At 43.8% G+C, this 18,562-nt stretch overlaps 1 protein-coding gene across 1 annotated transcript in view; it reads left to right on the top strand.

Annotated features, from left to right (window-relative positions):
• Window positions 1-17,241, top strand: part of LOC115464375 (vomeronasal type-2 receptor 26-like) — a 36,370-nt gene extending 19,129 nt beyond the window's left edge. Inside the window, exons 4-6 of the mRNA XM_030194761.1 lie at window positions 4,816-5,043; window positions 9,193-9,319; window positions 16,343-17,241. Of these exons, the coding sequence (XP_030050621.1) occupies window positions 4,816-5,043; window positions 9,193-9,319; window positions 16,343-17,241 (1,254 nt within the window). The remainder of the gene's footprint in view (window positions 1-4,815; window positions 5,044-9,192; window positions 9,320-16,342) is intronic.
• Window positions 17,242-18,562: the final 1,321 nt, after the last annotated feature.

The raw sequence follows: 18,562 nt of genomic DNA, 5'->3' as shown, positions 1-18,562 counted from the left end.
CTATCTTCCCTGTTTGTGAGGTATCCTTGCAAGATACCTTATCCCACACCATGCGCTTTTGAGCAACTGTCGACCTTCCCCCCCATTTCTAGTTTAAAAGCTGCTCTATCTCCTTTTTAAACGCCAACGCCAGCAGCCTGGTCCCACCCTGGTTAAGGTGGAGCCCATCCTTTCGGAGTAGGCTCCCCCTTCCCCAGAATGTTGCCCAGTTCCTAACAAATCTAAAACCCTCCTTCCTGCACCATCGTCTCATCCACGCATTGAGACTCCGGAGCGCTGCCTGTCTCTTTGGCCCTGCGCGTGGAACAGGTAGCATTTCAGAAAATGCTACCCTAGAGGATCTGGATTTGAGCTTTCTACCTAAGAGCCTAAATTTGGCTTCCAGAACCTCTCTCCCATATTTTCCTACGTCATTGGTACCCACATGTACCAAGACAGCCAACTCCTCCCCAGCACTATCTAAAATCCTATCTAGGTGATGTGTGAGGTCCGCCACCTTCACACCAGGCAGGCAAGTCACCAGGCGATCCTCACGTCCACCAGCCACCCAGCTATCTATATGCCTAATGATCGAATCACCAACTACAACGGCTGTCCTAACCTTTCCCTCCCGGGCAGCACTTGGAGACATATCCTCCATGCGAGAGGATAGTACATCCCCTGGTGGGCAGGTCCTGGCTGCAGGAGTACTTCCTACTTCACCAGGGTGATGTTCTCCTTCTAGGAGACCTCCCTCCTCCAAGGTAGCACAAGGGCTACCAGACTGGAGGTGGGACTTCTCTACAACATCCCTGTAGGTCTCCTCTATGTACCTCTCTGTCTCCCTCAGCTCCACCAGGTCTGCTACTCTAGCCTCAAGAGAATGGACACGTTCTCTAAGAGCTAGGAGCTCTTTGCATTGGGACACATATGACATCTCACCAACTGGGAGATAATCATACATTTGACACTCAACGCAAAAGACTGAATAGCACCCCTCTCGCTGCTGGACTGCTGACTCCATCTTAGTGTTTTTGAGTTTTTCAATAATTTTAAAACTTGCTACAGTATTAAGGATATTAGCCTAATATAAAAGTGTCTTTTAGTTTATATAGTATATAGTATGATTTATTTAGTGTTTCCTTCTTAGATGGTAATGAAATGTATTTAAAACTCTGTAAGAGCACTCCTTGCTTGTTACCCTTATTACAATAACTGACTATAATTGAAGAATTGTCCTAGGGGTGGGTGGGAAGACTAAACTAGATCCTGCGGTGCTTGTTAGATTCTATCTGTTAATGCTGTGGTGCAAAGCTTTTAAAACTAAGTGGAAAAGATTATGGAGATTAGTTGTTAAAATTTGCTTTTTATATTTTTATTTTGCCTAACACTAACCTACAATTCCTCCTTTAAACCCCAATCTTTAAGTTCCCAAAGCATAAAGCAAAGTAGTGTTCACTTACCAGAGAAATGTCTTCTTCTCTCAGACTTCTCAGAAAGAAAGTTCAGTGGGACCTTTCCTCTCTTTATAGTTTTGAATCTAAGGGGCCTGGTTTTTTTTATTTTTTTTTTAATCATTTATTAATAATTTTTTCATTTTACAAGGATCACTTGCAAAACAGTAAAACAGAGATGATTGTACATTAAAACAATATTAGAAGAAAACAATCTCAACAAGATAAATGGATTTTATACAATCTTTCTCTTTCTTAGACCACAAAATAAATAGGGAGAGTGAAACAAGACAAGGAGATCAATTTAAACAACAGCAAACAAAGAAAATGTGGTATTAACCCGATTATCCCCAGTTATTATTTATCTAAATCATTATTCCACATTGATCATCTGGTTGGTTTCTTCAAGACCATAACGGTGCATAGTCCATCAATTTCATTGGAAACATACTTATTGTCCAATATTAGTGAAAGTAATACACCTGATTTCATTTTTTTCCCTTTTAAAACCAGAAATTGTTTAACAATTCAAACCCTTGAATCTCCAATCCAATTCCCGCTGATTAAAGTAATCCCAGTTTCACAGGCTTCACTCCTTTTGAATTAATATATTAAGAGGAATCATTTCAGAGGAAAAAAAACATTAGGAGTCATACCCGGAACTCTGGGAAAACAACAATCTCGATATTAATCATCTGTAACAATATTAATTTTGTTCAAATTTTTCTGGTCTTTTATCATTTTCAAATCTTAACCGTTTCCTACTTCAGTAGAACTTCATTTGCTGTATATTCTCATAGGATTCGATTAGATTATCCATGTGGCTCATTAACAAGACTATCTGAAGCAAAGTCATTCTCTACCACAGTCAGGTCCTGGAGCACCCTCCAGATGACATTCAATGCAATCTCCACGGGAGCCAAAAACTCCAAGCTGATAACTCTTAAGGGTTTAGGAGTAGCACCGCCGACACGGGTTCAGCTGTAAACGACTTCCGTTTCAGCATACACTCCTGACTCACTCCTCCACTCCTTTGGGCATGGTGGTTAAATGATTTTTGAGCGATGAAGTTGTTTCCAGGTCCAAGAGCATCGACGCTCCTTCGTCGGCGCTAATCAAAGGACTCATCAACCCAGTCATCTATGGGCAGCTCGTCACCCAGCGGTCCCACACTTGCTGCACAGGGGACAAAACGCTGGTCATCGGCAGCTGACCCCCCATTGTCCCCTTCCTCTGTTAAGACAACTGCGATGCAGAGAGGACATTTCAAGTGAACAAAAACTGAACTTCAGAGGACAGCTGGGCCACTGAGTGTACGAGCTTCAGGTCACCATCTGTCCCCTCTCCCTAATTTGGGACACTCTTTGTCTGGTTTCTCCTCAGAGGCCTGTCTGATATGGGTAACCCTTCAGCATAGCCCTCTGAGTCATTGAAACACGGAAGCCCCTCCACCACTTACAAGGTGGTGTCCCTTCGGAGGGGTAAGGGGCCTGTTTTAATCAGGCTCTTTGAAGCTGACTCAGCAACCTATGCAAGTATTCTACTTCCCCACACCTTAATTAACACTTAATTGAGGTTACAGTTAGTGTGAACTTCAAAAAGCAGCACTACTTGGCACAAACCATATCCTATGATGATACCTAAGAACATAAGAATAGCCATACAGGGTCAGACCAATGGTCCATCTTGCCCAGTATCCGGATTCCAACAGTGGTCGATTCAGTTCACAAGTACAGGGCACAAATACAAATAGTAGCAACATTCCATGCTACCATTTTTGGTGCAAACATTGGCTTTCCCGTGTCTGTCTCAATAGCAGAGTATGAACTTTTCTTCCAGGAACTTTTCTAAACCTTTTTTAATCCCAATTTGACCATATCCTCAGGCAATGAGTACCAGAGCTTAATAACTATTTGCCAGGTGAAAAAAAATTTCCTCCTATTGGTTTTAAAAGTATTTCCATGTAAGTACATTGAGAGGGGCATAATCGACCAGAAACGCCCATCTCCATGGGCGTTAATCTCCGAGAACGGGTCCGTGAAGGGGCGGAGTGAACCGTATTTTTTAAAAAAAATAGACGCCCATGTTTTATTCGCCAAGGTGTGAGCTGGGCGTTTTTGCTTTTCACCGATAATGGAAAATGAAATCGCCCAGCTCAAAAACGAATAAATGCAAGGCATTTGTTCGTGGGAGGGGCCAGGATTCATAGTGCACTGGTCCCCCTCACATGCCAGGACACCAACCGGGCACCCTAGGGGGCACTTTTACAAAAAAAAAAAAAAAGGGAAAAGAGCTCCCAGGTGCATAGCACCCTTCCCTTGGGTGTTGAGCCCCCCAAATCCCCCTCAAAACCCACTGCCCACAAGTCTACACCATTACTATAGCCCTAAGAGGTGAAGGGGGGCACCTACATGTGGGTACAGTGGGTTTGGGGGGGTTGGACGACTAGTAGCATTAAGCAGCACAATTGTAACAGGTAGGGGGGGGATGGGCCTGGGTCCACCTGCCTGACGTCCACTGCACCCCCTAACAACTGCTCCAGGGACCTGCATACTGCTGCTTGGGAGGAGGGTATGACATTTGAGGGTGAAAGTAAAAAGTTGTGAAACATCATTTTTTTGTGGTGGGAGGGGGTTAGTGACCACTGGGGGAGTCAGGGGAGGTCATCCCCGACTCCCTCTGGGGGTCATCTGGTCATTTAGGGCACTTTTTGGGGCCTTATTCGTCAAAAAACAGGGTCCAGGAAAAGTGCCCTAAATTCTAGCTACAAACGCATCCATTATCGGCGAAGGGCGCCCATCTCTGTTCGCCCGATAACCACGCCCCAGTTCCGCCTTCACCACGCCTCCGACACTCCCCCGTCAACTTTGTCCGCATCCGCGACGGAGTGCAGTTGAAAGCGTCCAAAGTTCGGCTTTCGATTATGCCGCTTTATTTGTTTTTGTGAGAAGAACGCCCATCTCCCGATTTAGGTCGGAACTTGGGCGTTATTCTCGTTCGATTATAAGCTGGTGAGTGTCCCCCCCTATCTTTGTACTTTTTGAAACAGTAAAAAAATCAATTCACTTCTACTAGTGCAACACCACTCAGGATTTTGTAGACCTCAATCATATCTTCCCTCAGCTGTCTCTTTTCCAAACTGAAGAGACCTAACCTTTGTAGCCTTTCCTCATATGAGAAGATTCCGTCCCTTTTATCATTTTGGTTGCTCTTCTTTGAACCAATATCTAGAGATCTACATCCAATCTCTAAAATCTGGTAGACTGTGTATAGATTAATAATAATAATAATAATAATAATTAAAATAAAGTTGAGCAGAAATATGTTGAAGTTGGCAGGTAACTTGACAAATAAAGTTCACTATTGGATTTCTAATTTTTAGCTTCATCGTTATCTGAAGAACGTCCACTTTAAGAACAATCTAGATGAAGAGATCTTTTTTAATGAGAATAGAGAATTGAACACTGACTACAATATTATAAATCTGGTCTATCTACCCAAAGGAAAGCAGCATCGTGAAATTGTTGGAAGTTATAATCCTTTTGCTTCACAAGGACAGGATTTCATCATCAATGATAAGGCAATCAAATGGGGCAGTACATTCACTCAGGTCAGATTTCAGAAATATTAGAGAATGAGGGAAGACAATGGACCATATTGCATTATGCATGTTGTTAACTGTATTATCACAATTTTACATGGTGCAAAAATAATAGAGCACTAGACCTTGCAATAGTTTTGAATTGATAAAAGGCATGAATATTTATGTTCAGAGAAAGCTGAGAATAAGAACAATTCTCGAAGCGGATATTAGAAAAGTTCAAAAAGAGAGTTGGTTACAGAGGAGAAGATCAGTTTTCAACTGATTTATTTGTCTATATAAAGACTTAGCAAGATAGACCAAACTCTATGAAAATTGCATCAGATATGGCAGTCTTTGTAGGATCTAAGGGGTAAGGTTTTGAATGTTTAAAGTGGTATAGAAGGAGGGTCTGGACTAAAGGGGGTAGATTCACAAAGCATTGGTGTGATTTTAACCCATTTCTAATATCAAGCAATGCTAAAATGGTTTCACTTCAGGTATTAACATTTAAAAATACGTTAATGCAGTCATTTGGTATTCCCTGGCCAAGGGAAACTTTTCACCAGGTCTGAGGCAGCATAGAAGAGTTTGTTGAGAAGATCATTGTCTAACATCACCCTTTCTTTCTATTCAACCTGACTACCATTCTCTGGACTGCTTCATGTACCAGTCTCAACCATATAACAATCCCTCTACTCAGCTTAACAATGGTTCCAACCTGACCTGATCTAACCCTCCTTCCACTAACATTAAAAAATTGCCCTGGTGATCAAATGGCCCCCATCCCTTCCATCCTCCACCTCCTCACACACAAATTCCCTGGTAGTCTAGTAGTCCTTGAGAGTAGCCCATTGTGTTATGATAGCTGCAGAGGATAGTTGATCTCTTAGAAAGATTGCATAGTTTTTTTTCAATAGCATGGATATGCATGACACACGGTGCATGTGTCAACCATTCCACATGTACAACATTTTCAGGATTGTACATTCTTTCTGAAATACTCTGTGCTCATTTTCGAAAGAGAAGGGTGCCCATCTTTCGACACAAATCGGAAGATGGGCGTCCTTCTCTCAATGTCGCCCAAATCGGCATAATCGAAAGCCAATTTTGGGCGCCTCAACTGCTTTCCTTCGTGGGGACGACCAAAAGTTCCCGGGGGCGTGTCGGAAGCATAGAGAAGGCTGGACTGGGGCGTGCTTAACACATGGGCGTCCTCGGCTGCTAATGGAAAAAAGAAGGGTGTCCCTGACGAACACTTGGACGACTTTACTTGGTCCTTTTTTTTTTACGACCAAGCCTCAAAAATGTGCCCTAAATGACCAGATGACCACTGGATGGAATCGGGGATGACCTCCCCCTTCTCCCCCAGTGGTCACTAACCCCCTCCCACCCTAAAAAGAATTTTTAAATATTTTTTCCAGCCTTTATGCCAGCCTCAAATATCATACCCAGCTTCATGACAGCAGTATGCAGGTCCCTGGAGCAGTTTTATTGGGTACTGCAGCGCACTTCAGGCAGGCGGACCCAGGCCCATCCCCAGGGCCGGTCCAACCCAGTAAGCGAGGTAAGCATGACAGGAGGGCGCCGAACTCTGGAGGCCGCCACCACGCCATGTTTACCCTTGCCGCTTACCTCAGCTCCCGGACCCCGACAGCAGCCCTGCCTTTGGTTTCCTGCTCCGGTACCCACGCTGCCCTGTGGCATTTAAATCTTGTATTTAAATTTACCTCTGATGTCGCAGCAGCTGTGCAGCATCAGTGAAAGCGCTGCTGCCCAACGTCTCTAGCTTTCCCTTCGTTCGTTCGTTCCCTCTCAGTGTCCCGCCTTCGCAAGGAAATGACGTCAGAAGAAGGAAGGACACTGAGGGAACGAACGAGTGAAGGGAAGGCTGGGAGACGTCGGCAGCAGCGCTTTCACTGACGCTGCACAGCTGCTGTGATGTGGAGGTAAATTTAAACAGGTGAGAGAGGAGCATTGATCGATGGACATGGATGGGAGGGCAGGGCCCAGGGAGAGAGGAGAAATTGCTGGACATGGAGGGGAGGGCAGGCGATAGAGAGGAGAATTGCTGGATATGGATGAATGGAAGGGGGCAGCAAGGGAGAGGAGAATTGCTGGATATGGATGGATAGATGGATGGAGGGCAAGGGAGTCGCTGGACATGGGTGGATGGAGGGGAGGGCAGGGAGAGAATTGTTGGACATGGATGGATGGAGGGAAGAGAAGACAGGTGTAATATTTTCAATGATGCCATGGCTAGTAAAAGGGGTGTGACTACTCTAGGGACGGAACCATAGTGATCCCGCCCCTGGATGGGTAGGGGTGCCGACTAATAGGCTGCAGGAGGGCGCCACAACCCCTAGGACCAGCCCTGCCCATCCCTCCCTATCTGTTAAACTTGTGGTGGTAAATGTGAGCCCTCCAAAACCCACCACAAACCCACTGTACCCACATCTAGGTGCCCCCCCTTCATCCCTAAGGGCTATGGTAGTGGTGTACAGTTGCGGGGAATGGGTTTTGGGGGGCTCAGCACACAAGGTAAGGGAGCTATGCACCTGGGAGCTTTTTCTGAAGTACACTGCAGTGCCCCCTTGGGTGCCCGGTTGGTGTCCTGGCATATCAGGTGGACCAGTGCACTACAAATGCTGGCTCCTCCCATGACCAAAGGGCTTGGATTTGGTCATTTCTGAGATGGGCGTCCTCGGGTTCCATTGTCGCCGAAAATCGGGGACGACCATCTCTAGGGACGACCATTTCTAAGGTCGACCTAAATGTGGAGATTTGAGTGTCCCCGACCGTATTATCGAAACGAAAGATGGCTGCCCATCTTGTTTCGATAATACGGGTTTCCCTGCCCCTTCGCGGGAAGTCCTGCGAGGACACCCTCAGAAAAACTTGGGTGCCCCGTTCAATCATGCCCTTCCATGCCTTCTTTGCAGATTGTGCCCATTCTTTGGAAAGAGGGTACACTATTTAAAAAAAAAAACACACACAGTATGTTTTGAGCTGTCCACACCTAAAGAGAGTTGAAGGGGAGGAGGAGAATATCATGAAAATAGACATTTGCTGTTGGCCTCTGCCTAATTCTTGTCCCTGTTATAAGTATTGAAATTTTAAGGAAACTTGCCAGTTCAGACCTGTAACTTGGGACTGTTCTGAATTATTGAAATGAAGAAGGGTGCAGCATGAGTGGATATGAACTGCTTAGTAAGAAGGGGCTTTAATTTTAAATGTAACTGTAACAAAATGCCTAGCCACCAACCTGGGGTTACAACACCGCCACTTAGAGGGTCTATTTCCAGCACAGCTCAGGTCCACCTGCACCTGTCACTTGTGGTCTACACTACCACCCTCCTCCTAACAACTGGGTCACAACCACATCTGGGCAAGTCTCCTGCTCTCAAGTTATCCCCAGTGATTTCTAGGTTACTGAAGCCCCACTTCCAGTTGTCCCACAGTTCCCAGAAAGCACTCACAGACCCAACACACAAACCACCAGGATTCTTTATCAGTCCAGGCAAGCAGGGTGAACAAACAATTGTATTTATTCTCATTAAAATATTGAACAGTGGACAGAAAATTGCAATCAGCAAATAATAACAGGTAACTGAAAATATGGATCAGTTATAACACTAACTATTTACTTTCTAGAAAGTACCTAAGGAGATCAGGACATATCGCTGATCACCAGTTATCAAATATAGCTGTTTTACAGGGCTTCAGCAAAAAGCCTTCTCTCTCTTCTCCTGAGTTGAGACTGGGGGAAAAACACTACAATCCGAATGAAAAAAGCTTCTGGGCCAGTCAGAGCCCAGTCAGGAAGTTTTAAAAGTATACTGCAGACTGCCTTTCCAAAAGGCTTAAATAAAGAGAATAGCCGTGGACCTGCAGCAGCTTCGAAACATAAACATGCACCACCTGCAGTGCAAAATAGAGAAATACACTGCCGGAAATACCCAGTACATTTTACAGGCATTTTACACACTGTTCTCTCACAGTAACCTGTAAAATAAGAAAGATCAATTCACATGACACTTTCACTTCAAGCTAAATTTCAGATTCCAGATGCTTGAAAGCATGAATTGTTCCATAGGTGGACAGATATAGCAACCTGCATTTTAACAATCATTGGTGAAGGTTATGTCAAATTACCCAGATTTTTCTTTCAATATTTAGACACCTCCTCAAGCCAAATGCAGTGAGAGTTGCCCTCCTGGCTTCATGAAATTAACCAGGAAAGAAGAGCCCATCTGCTGCTTTGACTGTATTCCATGTCCACAGGGAGAAATCTCAAACCAAAGTGGTGAGTGATACCATGTGACATGTCAGTGACTGTGGGTTATTTGCTATGGTGCTCATTTCCATAAGAGAAAAACTTCTCAAATGTGGCACAAAGTGATAGATGGACCCTTTTCTCACCAAAATATCTAAATCAGGATTTTCAAAACTAAGAATTGGGATGTTTCATTGTGCAGTTCATCTAAATTTCAAGGGGGCATGTTTCAGGCGAGACTTGGGTTGGCTTTACATCTGGATGTTTTTCTGCTATAATGGAAACCTGGGCCTCAGAATCCGAACTAAAGCTAAATAAAGAAAAAACTAAATTCATGGTCATTACCAACCTATTTGACCAAAATGGCTACAACAGTTTCACAACTGACAACATTTCATTCCCCATTGACAATAATCTGAAAATTCTGGGTATAATTATAGACAAACATTTAACATTTATTACTCAAGTTTTCTCAGTAATCACAAAATCATTCAGGTCTCTTTGGAAACTAAAAAGTATCAGACCCTATTTCCCATCAGAAACATTCAAACTGGAAAAATAATGTGAATCTGAATTATAATGACTGGTGGAGTTACTTGTGTGCCCATAAACATCATAGAGCTAAGTCTGTCTTAAAGACTTGGGCGTGATTAGACTTATTTTGTCAGGCATCCCATAGCACTAATTGACCTTCGCCTATAGGTATTGTCATGGAACGCTTTCATATTTACACTTATTTGCCATGGTGTATTAATATTGTTTGTTTGTTTGATTTTGTGTTTTCTTTTCTGTTGTATATTTTGAAAAACCTTCAATAAAAATATGAAAAAAAATAAACATTCAGACTATTAGTACAATCATTAACATTATCCCAATTAGATTATTGAAATGCCATATATGCTGGCAGTAAGGAGTACTATTTAATTGTTTGAGATATGGTCGTTCTTTGTGAGGGTTTGTTTGAATAGGAACGATTTGAGGATTTTGCGAAATCAAGTATATTTCTTATTTTGGGTGGTAAGGATTTCCACCATTTGGTTCCTAGGTAAATGAAGTCTGCAGAGTGGACAGTTTTGTAGATCACTTTTTTTAAATTTGGGAGGTGTAGTCTGAGATAGTTTCTTGCCTCATATTTAGGGTTTCTTTGAGGTAAGTTTATTAATGGTATCATATAGTCTGGAGTTGTGCCAATTAGTATTTGAAAGGTAAAGGTACATAATTTGAAGGTGATTCTTGCTTTGATGAGAAGCCAGTGTAATTTGATTAATAAAGGGAAGGCTCTTTCAAAACAAGACATTTTGTATATGAACCTGGCTGGGATAAGCATCTTTCTTATTTTATAGTTTCAGGAAAATTGCCCTAGATAATAATTCCCACAAGACAGGACTTAACAAAGATCTGAGTTTTTTTAATCCCAATATAAACTATAAAATTATTCTGCTTTGTCACCCTCTTATCAACCATCCATCTCTCCCTGTCTCTCTCCCCCCCACCCAGCTCTCCTTGTTTCTCACCTAACCAGTGCTTTTTTTGTAGAAAAAAAGGTGCCGGTACTCATTATGGGCGGGGTCACCACATATGGCTCCACCCCTATGATAGCCACACCCACATTAACCACACCCCCTATACCAGCCATGGCGCATATAAACAGACATCATTGAAAATATTATAGTACTATAGGAGAAAAAAATAACGTGATTTTTTTTCATGATAAATAATCTCTGTAAGCTCTTACAGCTCCAGTATACCCAGTGCAAAATAAGACAGCCAATGTAAATTCTCAAATTGGACATATTACAAACACTAAAATGAAAATAAAATGATTTTTTTCTACCGTTGTTGTCTGGTGACTGTTTTTCTTTCCATATTGGTCCCAGTCTGTGATTCTGCTTTCCTTTGTTTTCGCTTAACTCTTCTGTGCCATTTGTCATTTTTGTCTCCTTTTTCTTTGCTTTCTTCAATATTTTTCAGGCTCTCTCTCTGTCCAGATTTAATTCATTCTTACTATTCATTCTTTAATTTCCTTCATCTACCTGTGGCTTTTCATCTTTTCCTCACCCTTGTTCTCCCCATGCCCCTTCCTCTTATTCTCCAGTCTTTCTCTATTCCCCTTTTCCATCCAGCAGCTCTGCTTTCTCTCCCCATCCTTCCAGAGTCTCCCCTATTTCTTTCTGCATTCTTCCATCCAGCGTCTTCCCTTTTTCTCTCCCCATCCTACCGTTTTCCCTCTCTCTCTCCCCATCCTTCCATCTTTTTCCCCCTCTCCCCATCCTTCCATCTGTTTTTCCCCCTCTCTTTCCCCATCCTTCCATCTGTTTTTCCCTCTCTCCCCAATCCTTCCATCTGTGTTTTCCCTCTCTCTCCCTATTCTTCCATCTGTTTTTCCCCTCTCTCCCCAATCCTTCCATCTGTTTTTTCCCTCTCTCTCCCCATCCTTCCCTCTGTTGGTTTCCCTCTCTTTCCCCAATCCTTCCCTCTGTTGGTTTCCCTCTCTCCCCAATCCTTCCCTCTGTTGCTTTCCCTCTCTCCCCAATCCTTCCCTCTGTTGGTTTCCCTCTTTCCCTCTCTCCCCAATCCTTCCCTCTGTTGGTTTCCCTCTTTCCCCCAATCCTTCCCTCTGTTGGTTTCCCCCCTCTCCCCATCCTTCCATCTGTTTTTCCCCCTCTCTCTCCCCTTCCTTCCATCTGTTTTTCCCTCTCTCCCCAATCCTTCCATCTGTGTTTTCCCTCTCTCTCCCCATTCTTCCATCTGTTTTTTCCCCTCTCTCCCCATCCTTCCATCTGTTTTTCCCCTCTCTCCCCAAACCTTCCATCTGTTTTTCCCTCTCTCTCCCCATCCTTCCCTCTGTTGGTTTCCCTCTCTCTCCCCAATCCTTCCCTCTGCTGGTTTCCCTCTCTCCCCAATCCTTCCCTCTGTTGGTTTCCCTTTTTCTCTCTCTCCCCAATCCTTCCCTCTGTTGGTTTCCCTCTTTCCCTCTCTCCCCAATCCTTCCCTCTGTTGGTTTCCCTCTCTTTCCCCAATCCTTCCCTCTGTTGGTTTCCCTCTCTCCCCAATCCTTCCCTCTGTTGGTTTCCCTCTTTCTCTCTCTCCCCAATCCTTCCCTCTGTTGGTTTCCCTCTTTCCCCAATCCTTCCCTCTGTTGGTTTCCCCCTCTCCCCATCCTTCCATCTGTTTTTCCCCCTCTCTCCCCCATCCTTCCATCTGTTTTTCCCTCTCTCCCCAATCCTTCCATCTGTGTTTTCCCTCTCTCTCCCCATTCTTCCATCTGTTTTTCCCCTCTCTCCCCATCCTTCCATCTGTTTTCCCCTCTCCCCAATCCTTCCATCTGTTTTTCCCCCTCTCTCCCCAAACCTTCCATCTGTTTTTCCCTCTCTCTCCCCATCCTTCCCTCTGTTGGTTTCCCTCTCTCTCCCCAATCCTTCCCTCTGCTGGTTTCCCTCTCTCCCCAATCCTTCCCTCTGTTGGTTTCCCTTTTTCTCTCTCTCCCCAATCCTTCCCTCTGTTGGTTTCCCTCTCTCCCCAATCCTTCCCTCTGTTGGTTTCCCTCTTTCTCTCTCTCCCCAATCCTTCCCTCTGTTGGTTTCCCTCTTTCCCTCTCTCCCCAATCCTTCCCTCTGTTGGTTTCCCTCTTTCCCCAATCCTTCCCTCTGTTGGTTTCCCTCTCTCTCCCCAATCCTTCCCTCTGTTGGTTTCCCTCTTTCCCCAATCCTTCCCTCTGTTGGTTTCCCTCTTTCGCTCTCTCCCCAATCCTTCCCTCTGTTGGTTTCCCTCTCTCCCCAATCCTTCCCTCTGTTGGTTTCCCTCTTTCCCTCTCTCCCCAATCCTTCCCTCTGTTGGTTTCCCTCTTTCCCTCTCTCCTCAATCCTTCCCTCTGTTGGTTTTCCTCTTTCCCTCTCTCCTCAATCCTTCCCTCTGTTGGTTTCCCTCTTTTCCTCTCTCCCCAATCCTTCCTTCTTTTGGTTTCCCTCTTTCCCTCTCTCCCCCAATCCTTCCCTCTGTTGGTTTCCCTCTTTCCCTCTCTCCCCAATCCTTCCCTCTGTTGGTGTCCCTCTTTCCCTCTCTCCCCAATCCTTCCCTCTGTTGGTTTCCCTCTCTCCCCAATCCTTCCCTCTGTTGGTTTCCCTCTCTCTCCCCAATCCTTCCCTCTGTTGGTTTCCCTCTTTCCCCAATCCTTCCCTCTGTTGGTTTCCCTCTTTCGCTCTCTCCCCAATCCTTCCCTCTGTTGGTTTCCCTCTCTCCCCAATCCTTCCCTCTGTTGGTTTCCCTCTTTCCCTCTCTCCCCAATCCTTCCCTCTGTTGGTTTCCCTCTTTCCCTCTCTCCTCAATCCTTCCCTCTGTTGGTTTTCCTCTTTCCCTCTCTCCTCAATCCTTCCCTCTGTTGGTTTCCCTCTTTTCCTCTCTCCCCAATCCTTCCTTCTTTTGGTTTCCCTCTTTCCCTCTCTCCCCAATCCTTCCCTCTGTTGGTTTCCCTCTTTCCCTCTCTCCCCAATCCTTCCCTCTGTTGGTGTCCCTCTTTCCCTCTCTCCCCAATCCTTCCCTCTGTTGGTTTCCCTCTCTCCCCAATCCTTCCCTCTGTTGGTTTCCCTCTTTCCCTCTCTTCCCAATCCTTCCCTCTGTTGGTTTCCCTCTTTCCCTCTCTCCCCAATCCTTCCCTCTGTTGGTGTCCCTCTTTCCCTCTCTCCCCAATCCTTCCCTCTGTTGGTTTCCCTCTCTCCCCAATCCTTCCCTCTGTTGGTTTCCCTCTTTCCCTCTCTCCCCAATCCTTCCCTCTGTTGGATTCCCTCTTTCTCTCTCTTCCCAATCCTCCCCCCCCCCCGCGACACTCCGGGTGAGTCCTGCACTTAGTTTTTTTTTTTTAAGACTCAGAACGTGCGAACGATGCAGCCGGCAGCGATTGAAAGAGGCTGTCTGGGCTGGCGTCTGCATCGGAGCTTTCCTCACCCTCTGCGAGTCCCGCCTTCGTTGTTACAACTTCCTGTTTTGCGGGACTCGCAGAGGGTGAGGGAAGCTCCGACGCAGACGCCAGCCCAGACAGCCTCTTTCAATCGCTGCCGGCTGCATTGTTCACGCGTTCTGAGTCTTAAAAAAAAAAACTAAGTGCAGGACTCGCCCGGAGTGTCGCGGGGGGCGGGGCGGGCAAAAAAAGGTGCCGGTACGCCGTACCGTTGCGTACCGGCACAAAAAAAGCACTGCACCTAACCCACCCCACCCTCTTCCTGTGAGACTATATTGGAATGCTTTTGATATCTGTCAATATTTGCTTATTTCTGATCTGAAGAAGAAGGGTTACCTTCGAAAGCTAATAAAAAATGTATTGTTAGTCCAATAAAAAAGGTATCATTTTATTTTATTTTCTCTGTTTTGTTTTATTTCTATTTATTAACTTGTCATTGGGAATTAAATTTAAGAAGGATTATAACATGAAGCTCCAGTGGGGTGAAAATGGAAATAACACTAGAAAATTTTCTTTATTGAAATAATTTTGAAAGTATGCAACAGTCATCCAATAGAAAAAAAACAATAAAAATATTCAAGAAGCATAAGATATGCATAGAAAAAAGCCAGAACTCAACTGGAGTCTACAACAAGTCAAAGGGGATGAGAATGAGTGCCTACATCAGAGGATAAAATGTAGATAAATGCTGACAGTTCTGAAATCCTGACAACAATAGCAAGAGGCAGTTCTGATACCCTCATGCTGAGCTCCCTATTGCATCTTGAGCTTCGATGCCAAATCCATACTTCTAATATTGGTGATCAGACACCATTCCTATCACTATAATTTTTAACATCAAAAATCATAACTCTAGCAATAGCATGCAAGCATGACATCAGAAGCAAATCATTGGAATGCATTGGCGACCTTGATTAAGACTGACATCAGTGCCAACACCATCAGCACATGGTGTGGTACATACATAACAATACTCCCACGTCTTCGAAAGGCAAGTCTTTCTTCCCGACCTTCATTTCCATTTTTCTAAGGATCACTCATATCTATTAAAGTGGGAAATGACAAGGAAAGGAACAAATTTCCTCTTGCAGTACTATCCCTTCTTTTTCCATACAGATCCAAGTTTTCAATTGAATTCTTCAACCACTTATCATCACTAGTTGGAGTTAATTGGAATATACGCGTGCTTCTACCTAGGCGTATTATTGAACAGCCAAAATGGGGATGCAGTCATGGAAGGAGCTTAGGGGTGTTTGTGCCATTAATTAAATGTATGTGCTTTGTTAAAGAATTCAGGCCTATGCGTGTAAATTTAAGCACAGGCATTTACACCAGCTTTTCAGTAGCGTAGAAGCCACACATAAATCTATACACATCCACCCAACCTAAGAGTATTCAAAAACCGCATCTGAATTTAAGACACGCCTAGATATAATGTGTCATATACAGAATCTGGTCCAATGCTTAGTTGGTGCCATTTAGAAAATAGCGCTTTGTGCCAAGATTCATAACTATATGACCATTTACACCCCAAAAAACTTGCTAAAAATCCCTGTCTCTAAATTAGGCACGGATCACCTTTATTGCATAATAATGGGCAAAAATTAAAGGAACACCTCCGATCCTCACATGACCCTCCCATTGCCAGCCCCCTTTTTGGACACACTTACCAGTCAATGCCACTGAATATCAGCAGACAGCCCTGCAAAAAAGAATTAACCATCTAGTAGCCTTTTATGGCTGGTTAAATCATTTTGAATATCAATCTTACAGTGTTAATATTGCTAATTTTCTAGCAAATAGATGAAAACAAAAGAAAGAAAAGGAGTAAGATATAGAGGAAACAATAGCAGCTATGTGTTTTTTATTTAGTGAGATGAATTGAAATTATTCTTGGCAAATTGTCTATGTACATACTGATTCTGATTTGTAATTGGTTGATGTGCATCAAAACTACTTCACTATTCTAAACATCCAGGATATTATAGAGCAACATTATCTTCTGTAGTCTGAAGTATAGAGATTAAACTTAATGTCCATGCACTATCCGAAAACCAATGCTGTTTATGAGATATTGAGACAATATTTATCTTCCTCAGATATGGACAACTGTATGAAATGTCGAGAGGACCATTGGTCCAATCATAAGAGAGATACATGTATCCCAAAACTGATAATTTTCCTGTCCTATGAAGAAGCTCTAGGGATGGCTTTGACTACCAGCAGCATTTTCTTCTCTCTTATCAATGCAATCATTCTGGGAATCTTTATTCATTACCGAGACACACCTATTGTGAGAGCCAATAACCGGAACATCAGCTATATTCTCATCATCTCCATTTTGATCTGCTTTCTATGCTCCTTGATGTTCATTGGCCGTCCTGAGCCGGTAATCTGCATTCTCCGCAACACCACCTTTGGGATGACTTTCTCTATCTCACTCTCTTCCATACTGGCAAAAACCATCACAGTGGTTATGGCCTTTCATGCAACCAAGCCTGGAAGCAAGCTCCGGAAATGGATGGGTTCCAGAATCTCATATACTATAATACTTTCTTGCTCTCTTTTTCAATGTGTTCTCTGTCTCATCTGGGTGTTTACTGCTCCCCCATTCCCATATCTTAATATGCAATCAGAAACTGGGTCAATACTAATTGAATGTAATGAAGGGTCAATGATTGCATTTTACTGTGTTCTGGGTTTCCTAGGATTTCTGGCTTCTATCAGCTTCATCACTGCATTCTTATCAAGAAATCTACCTGCCAGTTTCAATGAGGCCAAGTACATTACTTTCAGCATGCTGGTGTTCTGCAGTGTTTGGATAACGTTTATCCCTACATATCTGAGCACAAGAGGAAAATACATGGTAGCAGTGGAGATATTTGCCATACAAGCTTCCAGTGCTGGACTTCTGGGATGTATCTTTATGCCCAAATGTTGCATTATCCTTTTGAGGCCTGACATGAATAGCAGGAAATATCTAACAAAAAACAACTGACATTAATGGTTATTTTTATTGCCGTGGAAGTTAAAAGTGTGCTAATTCTAATTTGTGGAACTATCTTTGATTTGGATCTTTAATTCATATACCCACCTGCTTACAAAGCAGCACTAACAGCTGCCATGCAATAATGCTGACACAACCCATTTAAAGTGAATGGGCTGTATCGGCATTAGCAGCACAGCTTAGTAAATAGGGTGGATAATAATTAATTCTCAGGTTTTTCTAAAAAATGTTATCTATCTATCTATCTATCTATCTATCTATCTATCTATCTATATATATATATATATATATATATATATATATATATATATAAAAGAGAGAGAGAGAGAGAGAAAAAAATATCAGAGATCAAAATATATCATATATCCCTTATTCTGGAATGTTCCCCTGAATAACACATTTCAGTACTGCTAAAAAAATGGGCAGATTAGGAGCAATATGGGGAGTCGCCTTAGGGAGAAGCCCTGGGTTATGAGGATGCCTTTAATATTGAATTCCAGCTCCTGCATCCCTCAGCGGCCTAATTTAGGACAGCTCAAAAGCTGTCTTAAATTAGACTGCCGAGAGATGCAGGTGCTGGCATGAAATATTGGCCGGCACCTGATTAACATTTTAAATGTATTTTCATTGCCATGATCCCCCTCCAAGCCCCTTTCCATCCTTCCCACTCTCCTTCCCTTCAGCCCGAACCATGTATAAAGCAAGCACCTCCCCCCCAAACTGCCATGAGAGGTCACAGCAGCCATGAGAGGCCACAAGCTGCTATGAGAGGTCACAGCAGCCATTTTCTCAGCCCACTCCTTCAGAATTTAGTACAAGAACAGTGATGTGCAGACTTCTATGCTCTGTGCCCTGAGAATGGCAAGTACAAATCAAACTCGGGTATAAAGTATCACATACCATGTAAAATGAGTTTAACTTGTTGGGCAGACTGGATGGACCATACAGGTCTTTATCTGCCATCATTTACTATGTTACTATCTGCAAGGGACAAGAACAAGGGGGCTGCTCTCCTGCCCCTAAACAACCACTGGTCCACCAGGGAGCACAGGTAGGCCTAAGGGATTCCTATGTAAACTGCCAGTATTGGGGGTGGGGGATGGGCAGTTGGGGGTCAGGTGTCCTTCCTGGTGGTTTGGCTTATAAATGGCTTGGGAACAAGAAGGGAGGGTGGGAAGAATGGAGGGTGCCAGGAGGGGGATGGTGGCATTAAAAGCATATTAAAAGTTATGTGGGGCTTGGCAAATATTCAGCCGGGGTCTGCATAATTGATTTATACAGGCCCTGGCTGAATATTAGCTGGAACTCACAT

This window comes from Microcaecilia unicolor, chromosome 3 (assembly GCF_901765095.1).
Source record: "Microcaecilia unicolor chromosome 3, aMicUni1.1, whole genome shotgun sequence".
Taxonomy (NCBI): Eukaryota; Metazoa; Chordata; class Amphibia; order Gymnophiona; family Siphonopidae; genus Microcaecilia; species Microcaecilia unicolor.
This window is presented reverse-complemented; position numbering and strand designations above follow the sequence as displayed.